The sequence below is a fragment of the Alligator sinensis genome, unplaced genomic scaffold (assembly GCF_000455745.1).
Source record: "Alligator sinensis unplaced genomic scaffold, ASM45574v1 scaffold546_1, whole genome shotgun sequence".
In the NCBI taxonomy this organism is placed as follows: domain Eukaryota; kingdom Metazoa; phylum Chordata; order Crocodylia; family Alligatoridae; genus Alligator; species Alligator sinensis.
This window is the reverse complement of record NW_005842061.1, coordinates 440,944-450,027: the sequence shown is the minus strand read 5'-3', so window position 1 is coordinate 450,027 and position 9,084 is coordinate 440,944. Positions and strand designations below refer to the sequence as shown.

Sequence of the window (9,084 nt, the reverse complement as noted above, 5' to 3'; positions counted from 1 at the left end):
GAGACGCAGGCAGGTGCAGAGGGAATTGAAAGTACTGCTGTCTCCTTCAAGTGATAATTAAAACACTACCAACTAGAGCTTGCTCTATGGTGCGTTCCACTTACAGAGTGTTTTCTGCCTTGTTGATTATCAGGTACATTTCGTAGAACTTCCCCTGAGGAATCGCTCCATGAGGCACCAGCAGGCTCACGCCTAAGGGATGGGAAGCAGAATTCTTTACAGTAAGGAAGTGATGATGAATGAACCCTCCACCCCTCCTGCTGCCAATGAGGTTACTCTCTTCATGGGTTACTTTCCCACACGGGGATGATATACAAAGTCAATTAGGAGATTCATCTGCACAATGACAACATTGTTTTAGAACTTGCAGTCTCCTGCCATGCCAGTCCAAAGCTTCCTGGGATCTGGGATTGCCTTGGCTGGCGTGACACCTCAGATATTATTTTGAGCCATCTGTACCAGGACTGGGGGGCCTATTAGAACCAGAAGCAGAGTCAGGCCTTTGTACTCTAAAACTGGTGAGAGCAGAGAAACCACCAACCATTGTATTCTTGTTCAGCTAGTGGTTTAAAAGCAACTAGTCTTACACTTATGGGAGGGCCTTAAAGATTTTGGACCAGCCAAAGATAGAAATGCCTCCAGATAATATGCAGTCAGGAAGCCTACCATAGAAACAACTTGCAAGGAAGCTATTTTTCTACATTGCTCCCAACAAGACACAATTGAAGTAACAAAAAACATCATAAAGTGGTGGCCACCACACTCTGGTTATCAAGGGAAGGAGATATTGGGTTCAGAGAAACATCTTTCATTCCTAGTCCAACCAAATGGTCTCAACATCCATCTGTGAGTAACCTACCAGATCAGACTAGATCATCCCAATCTAGTGCTTACCTGTATCTGGGATTGTAAGCCTTCCTCCCAGGTAACCAAATGTTCCACTAGCACTATTCCCATGCTCACGAAGCTGGGTGAGGAGATGTTGAGAGCCCATGGTCTTGTTCCTTATGTTCATGAAGTGATTGTCCCTGGCAGTCTCCCCTGAGTAGGTGCCTATAGGCACTGCCCCAAGCAGGTCTGCCCCTTCATGCAGCCCAGGCGAGGATGACACTGTGGAGGAGTTGTACACTTTGATCTTAAGATTGGGGAGTGGGTCAAGGAGGGGGGAGTTGGTCATTGGGATCTTGTCAGACGAGTCCTGTAGAGCATACATTGGGCCCCGGTATATACCAGCACTGGCAGTTAGGTCAGGCTGCATTGAAGGGTGCAACAGCTGAGGTGTATCTACAAGAAAGACAAAAAAAGTATTAGAACAAAGCATGTTTAAACATAGCTCAGTTTAATCAAAAGAGAGTTGTGTGAAATATGGTGTAATGATGGGCAGAAGATATACAATTTCCCTGGGTAAAGAATACTGTGAAACAAGAGGCTGGAGCACAGAATCTGAATGCATCTGTCTCCCTTTTACCCATTATTTGAAATGAAACTGCCTGCACTGAGAAACAGGCTCAACCCCTTTAAGACTAGGCAAGAAATGACATCATTCTGCATGTCCAGACAACAAGAATCTAAAAGCAGCAAGAATCTAAAACTACTTGACTCCCTCGTAGTTCACTAAGGACTCTACAGTTCATTCTGTACCAGACTGCTGAAGCACACTGCATTCTCTCTACTTCCTATCATTTCTCTTTCCTTACTATTTGTATGTCTGTATGTACAGGCATATGCCAATGTCAGGTCCCTCTTGTGTTAGGCACAAAACAAATGCATGTTTATATCACATGGCTTGATTTACTTTTATAATTTACAAAACTGGTTTAAAACCTCTGGGCAGTTGTACAGGGAAAGGTATTTGTTTTTCATGGAGGATTTTGATATTTGGAATCTGATTTTGTTCTGATTCAGAATGAAAACCAAAGATTTCCCTTATGAAAGGAAAAGCCAGGGTGCCTGGCTGACTCAGAATCTGCAATGGCAGCCTACCACATTGGAAACCTGAGTGTCCTTCTCAGCAGGAGTCCTAAAGCATGGAGGTCTGCAAATCCAGGGAACCTGGAGACCTGGACTCCTCAGCAGCACATCTGTTGGGCCGTCAAGGAGTTTGGCTGGTGAGTTTGCAAGAAACCATACAAGTTTTGAAAGCTGCCTTGTAGGGAGGGTTCCCTGGAGTCCTGCCCAATTTCCAGAGGAATGTAATTGAAATCAAACTCACGCTCACCAAGGAATCTTTCAGTTTTGATGAACCAGCAAATTCTAACTGAAAACTTTCATTGTATTTTTTTTTTGGATTAAAACTACTTGTGATCTCACTTAGTTGTACGATTCGTCACTTGTCCTGCCCTGACTTGACGTATTCTCTGCCTCCCATGCAAGCTGGTGGGAAAAACTCAAATGGAATCTGATCTGGTCAGGTCAGTGTGCAGGGCAGACAGATTTTCTCTCTCTCCCATGGACACTATTGTATTTATGGATAAGGAGTTGAATGAAAGTAGAAAATGTCTCTGAAGGCTCAAACCTGAGGGGATCAATGCCCCATTTTTCATACAAATTCTTACTTTATGTTCATCTGAAACAAGTTCTGGTCCAATTTAATGCTCACAAAACATGCCAGACTTGTACATGTGAAGAGCAGAGGCAGCTGAAACACAAGTTTTCTTGTGTTGTCTTGTCAGTGTGCTCAATCCTGAACTTGAGGATTACCTCCAGGGATTTGAGAGTAATTTGGTCTCTGGGCCCCTGCAAAGACTTCTAGTGGAGTTGCCAACTAATTCTGGTTTAGGAGGTGCTTTGGTGAGGTGAGGAACTGGCTCTATCACATTCCAATTTAATGTTTCTTATTTTATGAAAAAAAACACTCAAAACAAATGTCTGTAGATAAAGGAGGCCTATTCTTTCCCTGAATATGAGCCACAATTTACTCTGATTTCATCTTTTGCTGGGAGATCCAAGATACCGATGGATTTGCTATGAAGAGGCAAGGTATCTGTTTCCTTCTTACCATGACGAGAAGTCTTGAAGTTGACTGGGTGAAAGCCCCCAGTCAGGGCAGCTGAGGAGTCTGTGATGTCAGTGTCAAAATCCCGGCAATTCCGTCGATACACAACCACCCCAACAGCCATCAGGATAACGATAAGAACAAAGACAGCCACAACTAGGCCAGCGTATAGGGCCACATCCCCTGTGGCCTCCAACACTGGGAAGAGGAGAGAAAGGAGTGAGAAAGGGAGTCCTGGTTTTGCATTAACCTATAGCTCAAACGGTATTTTCCACATAAGGGTTACTGGAAAACCAGTTTATGATCTTTGCACAAAAGAAACCACTTGTTCTAGGGTTTTCCCAGGATGTTAGGAAATGCTGAGGGGTGGGAAGAAGGTGGCAAGGGCTCAAGAGATGAGTTTGAAAAATAAGAGAAACATGAAAATGCCTTACATTGTTAATTTTGTTGGGTTTTCATGGGAAAGAACAAAGGAACAGAGTTAGTGAGACAGTGGTGGACCCTCTCTTCTTCTGGGCTTTGAGAGAAACTTCATTGTTTCACAAGGCCATCATTCAACAGTGTTAAGTTTAAGCATTAAAACACTAAGGTCATGCAATTTAGGTCTCTCTGTAGTTGCTCACATGGACAGCCCTTGCTTTCTAACAAAAATTATGCTGGAGGGGCATATAGATGTTCTACAGGCACATAACATGAAGATCAAGAATCAATATGTATGTTAACATTCATGTTACCATGTGTGCATGCATGCACACACACATATAAACACATCCTATGACACTTGATCTTTGGACTAGCCTAGTCTCCGGTATATGGGAGCAGAAGGAAAACAATCTGCCTTGAAAGGAAATCTGCCTGTACATGGAAGAGCTGATAGTGGGCTAACAGGGTTTCTGCTTGGAGAAGACGCCATAAAATGATAATAGCGTCTTCCATATCAGCTCAGCCTTAGCAGATACTTCATTTCATCTCAGATCAATAGGTATGCCAGATGAGGAAACAAAGGCACCAGGAGACCTCTCCAGTGGCTCACATTGTTCCACACCACTCCCCAAAGCGAGGAATCCTGCAGCATTCTTGTCTTGTCTCCAACACAGTTTAGTGTCAAAGATAAGATCTGCACCCACCATTCACTGCAGATCAGACCATGTTAGAGAATCAGATGCTGTGGTCTCTGAGGCACAGAGACATCTTAACCATACACATGGTCTCTACTTTACCCTGTTCCCTTTTCTTTCTTTTATTCTTTCCCGATTTCCAAGTTCTCTTTGTTTTCATGGTTTCTTATTTCCATAGGCCCTATACACCAAGCCTGTGGATCAAGGCCAGTTTTTTTGCAATTCCTTTAATTTCTGCAGCCTGTTTATCATGGTGTGTACACCTGCATACAGTGTGGCTGCTTGGGAATTTCTATCTGACAGAGAGAATTGTAGAAACGTTCTAATTTGATGGGAGGGAAATATTTGGGAACTCACATACACAAAAGCCTGAAAAAACCCAAGCTCTGCAATTCTACCCTCTCTGTAAGAGTGGGAGGATTTCACAAGGACTCCCAAGGGAAACAGGACAACACCCAGCTCCACCTCTCACCCTGGTACTACCATCAAAATGATTTGCCCCTGTTTATAAGCGGGAAAACATTTAAGGAAGTTATGCAGTCAAGCAGTCCAATGCAACAGTGCAGCCTAAAATTGTTCTGATTTATGAGAAGAATACAGTGTCCTTCTTGTGTTAAATTCACTCCATCATCAAAAAATGCACTTTAAAATACATACCCCTTACAACCAGAATCCACATAGGATCATCAGTGTTTAGTGCTCTAGAAGGAAGCCACATTATTAAACCCTACACTGCTGACGTGACTGGATGTACTGCCATGTACATCCAGTAAACCACATTAACTACACTGCTTCTGCTTCATTGAAACTGTGCAAGAGAAAAATATCATTTGTTGAACAGAAAAGGACAAATCTGGCAAACCAAGGACCATTATTTCTGAAGCTGCTACATGTGTTTCAGAAACAATGGCTTTGTTTTAGGGGAAAAACAACATCTAGGTCTTTGTTTTGGGGCAAAAGGAGGGAAAAAAAATCCAGCCCCCTTCTCCTGCTCCTCAAAATATAAAAGATATGAAAACAAATGGCCTTGTTTATGCTAAAACACTTTCAATGGAGTCACTTTGCATTTATTGGGTTGCACCTGGGAACAGAGCTTAGCACACAGACACAGCAAAAGAACTGATGGAATACAAGTTAACTTTGGGAGCCCTTGAATTTGACAGCATAACCATCTTTTTAACATCTTCTAAACCTTACTGGCATAGATCAACTGTTCTCTCCCTCCTTCCCTCACGGGAGCAAGTGCTGGGACCCACCCGTGGAGATGGAACTGTCTAGTTCTGGGGCTTAGTACTGCCATGGATGAAACAGAAGAGAAAAACACAGTAACAAATTAAAATGTATCACAATGAAATAAAATGGCCATGAAATGGAGACTTACAGTGACTTTTGGGTTCGCTTAGAACTCTTTTATCTGTTAGGAAAAACAAAGTTAAAAAGAAATGGTAAAAATGCTGAGGGTGATGACGACAAATGATACAAACAGCAAATGAAGGCAAAGGGCACAGTGAGATGCAAAAGCCACGAAATACTTTGGAAAGAAGTCAGAGCCTTGGGCTCCTTGAAACTCCACTAAGCCGTGCAGAAGCCTTGGTCATTCAATAGCTTTAGGAAAGCAGACGTGTAATTAATCCCCCAACCCTGCCAGCCTTTAAGGATTATGGGCCTTTTGTGCCCAGAGTTCCTTCACATCCTATGGGTTCTGAGACAGAAAGCCCCATTAAAGGTTTAGTGCTTATTGACCACAAGGTGCCCAGTTCTCGGGGCCATCCCTTCACTTTTAGAGAATGCAAGGGGGCTCTATTGTCTTAGCTCAGTTCCAAGTCTCACTCATTTGCAGAGACCTTATAATGAGACAATCTCACCACAGAAAGCCATTCATCCTGCCATAAGTGGTGCATCCTATGGTTTGGCTGTCCTTTTAGTTGACACTCCCTTGCAATGGATGAACAGGTGAGAGCCTTTCGTTTCTCCCCATGTCACTATTTGCTCAGTCTCCACACAGGAATCCCACCTCTTCTCTCAAGCTTTCCTATCTGATCTAATCTTATCTTTCCTATCCCGATTTTTTCTCTCTCACTTTTTTATTTTAATCTGCCTGCTGGTTCTCTTGGGTTTTTTGCCTCTGGCATCTCCTCGCCTTTCCTTTCTCCCATTCAGCCAACAGCTCTGTACTTCTGGCAGAGGGCCACAGCCTCAGTGGCTGGATGCATGGGCATTTCTAGGGTTACAGAGAATTGTCTGTGCACTAAGCAGAGTAGAGAAGCCTGGATGCTAAGCTGCTGCCTGAGCCTGTACACATACACACAAGCTTGTTTCATGTAATCTGCATTAGGAGCCACCAAAGGAGCCAGGGGGAAAGGTTAGTACCATGCAAGACGTTTGCAGCAGGGAGGATCTAGGTTCTGGGAGTATTTCCTACCACCCAGTGCTTTGTTTCTTTCCTCCTCTACACCAGACATGTGCCCATCCCTCATCCTGCAGGCTGGAAATCAGTACCTTAGACATAAGAATTTTAGTCCTTCATCTGTTAGGATTTCTGAAAACTTTGCTTTGGCTGGTTTGCTGCTGCTCAGAGCTAGCAGCATTATGTAATAAGAATGTTTTACCTCCCTTAACTTTATTTCGGCCAAAGCCTTAAGACAGGGCATGGGTCAGCACAATGGCTCTCAGGACTGCAATGATGGTCACAGTCAAGCTGGTTTGTGTCAGGTGGGAGGACTCTTACTCAGCTACAAGTATATCAGATAACCAGGTTCCTATGTAAATCTACAAGAAGTTTTTACATCCTGCCTTTCATTTCATATTCAGAAGCCCCTTTGTATGGTCTCTCCTTGGCTCTTTGGTCCAGGGCATGAAAGCCCTGGGCAGGGACTGCTATCTGTAGTGGGCTTAGGTACAATAATCCTCCCCACTCCTATCCACACCCTTTATATTTGTGCTGCAGGCCTATCTTGACCACGCTGTTATCTGCCTTCCTTTCTTTCCCGGCATCTTTTGACTTTTCAGTGTTAACAGCCTGCAGCAGGTTCACACAGAGCATTACCTCACTCTCCCTGCAAGCTAGACCTGACCTCTGCTGCCATGATGCCTTAATTTACCCAGCAATGAGCTTCTACTAGGCCAGAGGCTATTGGCTGATGAGATGAGCTCCTTGGAAACCACTTCTGTGAGCAGGGTGTCCCCCTCCCTTTGCTCAGTGCCAGCATGAATTGACCTGGTGAGTTTATTGAAGATGACAAGAATGCAGTCATACAGAGGATATGATGCATTCTTAATTCATTCTTTAAGGAGGATTATAGTGCAGGGGGCATTCAAGGCTATGACAAACATGTGGAATGTAAGGCGTTAGGGTAGATATCACCACTGAGCCAGCAAGGGGTAGCACTGGCATGATCCTGGGCAACAGAGGAGAAGACTTTTCAGACCTCTCTCACGTGGGTAACACCTCTGTGTAACATTTTACAATGTCTCCATTAACAATGCAGCTTGGACTGTTCTAGAGCTGCTAGTCAGGAGATTCCACTGAGGAATGGGATGTGTCCAAGCCAAGGCCAAGGACTTCTAGTTTGACTCAGGACACATCATATTCCTTCCAGAGAGACCTGTACCAAGTTTGCTTTTCAGAATATTCAGCCAATATATATAGATCCCAAATGGGTAACAGTAAATGTCCAACCCCTTCTCAGCTCTATTTGAATCTGAGAGGAGAAAGTTCAGAGCAGGGCTATTTTGCAGGGCTCTGCCTCAGTCTGGGTGCTGGGACACAAACTACTCTATAACAATAGATTAAACTTAAAAAAAGTAAATCATTTCACTACCAAGAGATTTAGGTAAAAAATAAAACAAATTTGCAAGATTCCCTTTCACAGCAGGGCACAAACATTTTATAGACCCAGAACCAGCTGGGTATGTGCGACTTCCATCTCTCACGGATGTCAGAAGAGAGATGGGAGTGCTCAGTGTATGACACCTTGCAGGACGGGCCTGTGTCAGGAGTGACTGACAGTTCTGGTTAGTGAGAGAGGCAGGTTCAGGATGGGAACACCCAAGAGTTGTGCCACCATCTGTCACATCACTAAAACAGAAGGAACTGAGGTAAAACCTGCACTGGTGCATTATCAAAGCTCCCATCGTTCCTACATGGCTCCACTTCTGTGGATCTAAATGAAACTTTCCACACAGGAAAGTCAGGCTGCATGATTATCTCTTTCCAGGCCAGTGACAGACCTCAGTTGGGAGGTCTTGAGATGGAGGCATACATGGATGTGCAGAACAGTGAAGTACAAGAAGGAATCATGGAAGAAATTCAGGTTAATAACTACCCCTGCAGAGGCATATTTAAAAGCATTTGGCCCTCTGCCCTCCCTTTCTGACAGTTCCTTTCCCTTTGTCAATATGCATTGATTTTTTTACCCTGATACGATTCATGCTTTTTGAAGGTTAATGGACTCAGTGGTAATGAAAACAAATGTCGTCTTTTTATATGCATGGGCCAACAAGCTGCAGGGAACATTCTCTTCCTTCTCTGCAGCAAGTGACCTCCATCTTGACATACGCTTTGGTCCAGTTTGTTCCTAAATCTCTATTGCTTAAAGCATGCTGCCAAAATACTCTGGAGGACAATGGATGCAGTGAGATTGGGGGTGCCTGAGTAGAGATCAGCCACATTCAGTTCATTGGTATCAGAAGACAGGTGCCATAGAACAGATAAAAGGCTGAGGCTTTACTCAGGGAACCATGCAGTCCATTTTTCATCCATTTTTAGGTCTTTATTCAATTGCCTACCCAAACAACCTCTACCACGAAGGCTTACAAACAACCCAGCAAACTCAAGGTAGCTACATCAGAATTCAATGATAGTATTGCCATGATACTATGATTTGAATCACTGTCCTGAATTGATTCGGCCGAATCTGGTTTGAAGATTCGGCTGCTGCTGAAACTCCAAATCAGCCAGGCCCATTCCCC

The 9,084-nt window shown here is 43.8% G+C and overlaps 1 protein-coding gene across 4 annotated transcripts in view; it reads right to left on the bottom strand.

Annotated features, from left to right (window-relative positions):
- Positions 1-9,084, bottom strand: part of UNC5B (unc-5 netrin receptor B) — a 124,217-nt gene that overhangs the window by 16,059 nt on the left and 99,074 nt on the right. For 3 of the 4 annotated variants that reach the window (XM_025203541.1, XM_025203539.1, XM_025203542.1), the window contains 4 exons: positions 5,495-5,527; positions 2,999-3,193; positions 895-1,284; positions 105-192 (listed from right to left, as the gene is read on the bottom strand). In XM_025203541.1, coding sequence (XP_025059326.1) covers positions 105-192; positions 895-1,284; positions 2,999-3,193; positions 5,495-5,527 — 706 coding nt within the window. The remainder of the gene's footprint in view (positions 1-104; positions 193-894; positions 1,285-2,998; positions 3,194-5,494; positions 5,528-9,084) is intronic. The other variant, XM_025203540.1, reaches the window with a different exon arrangement.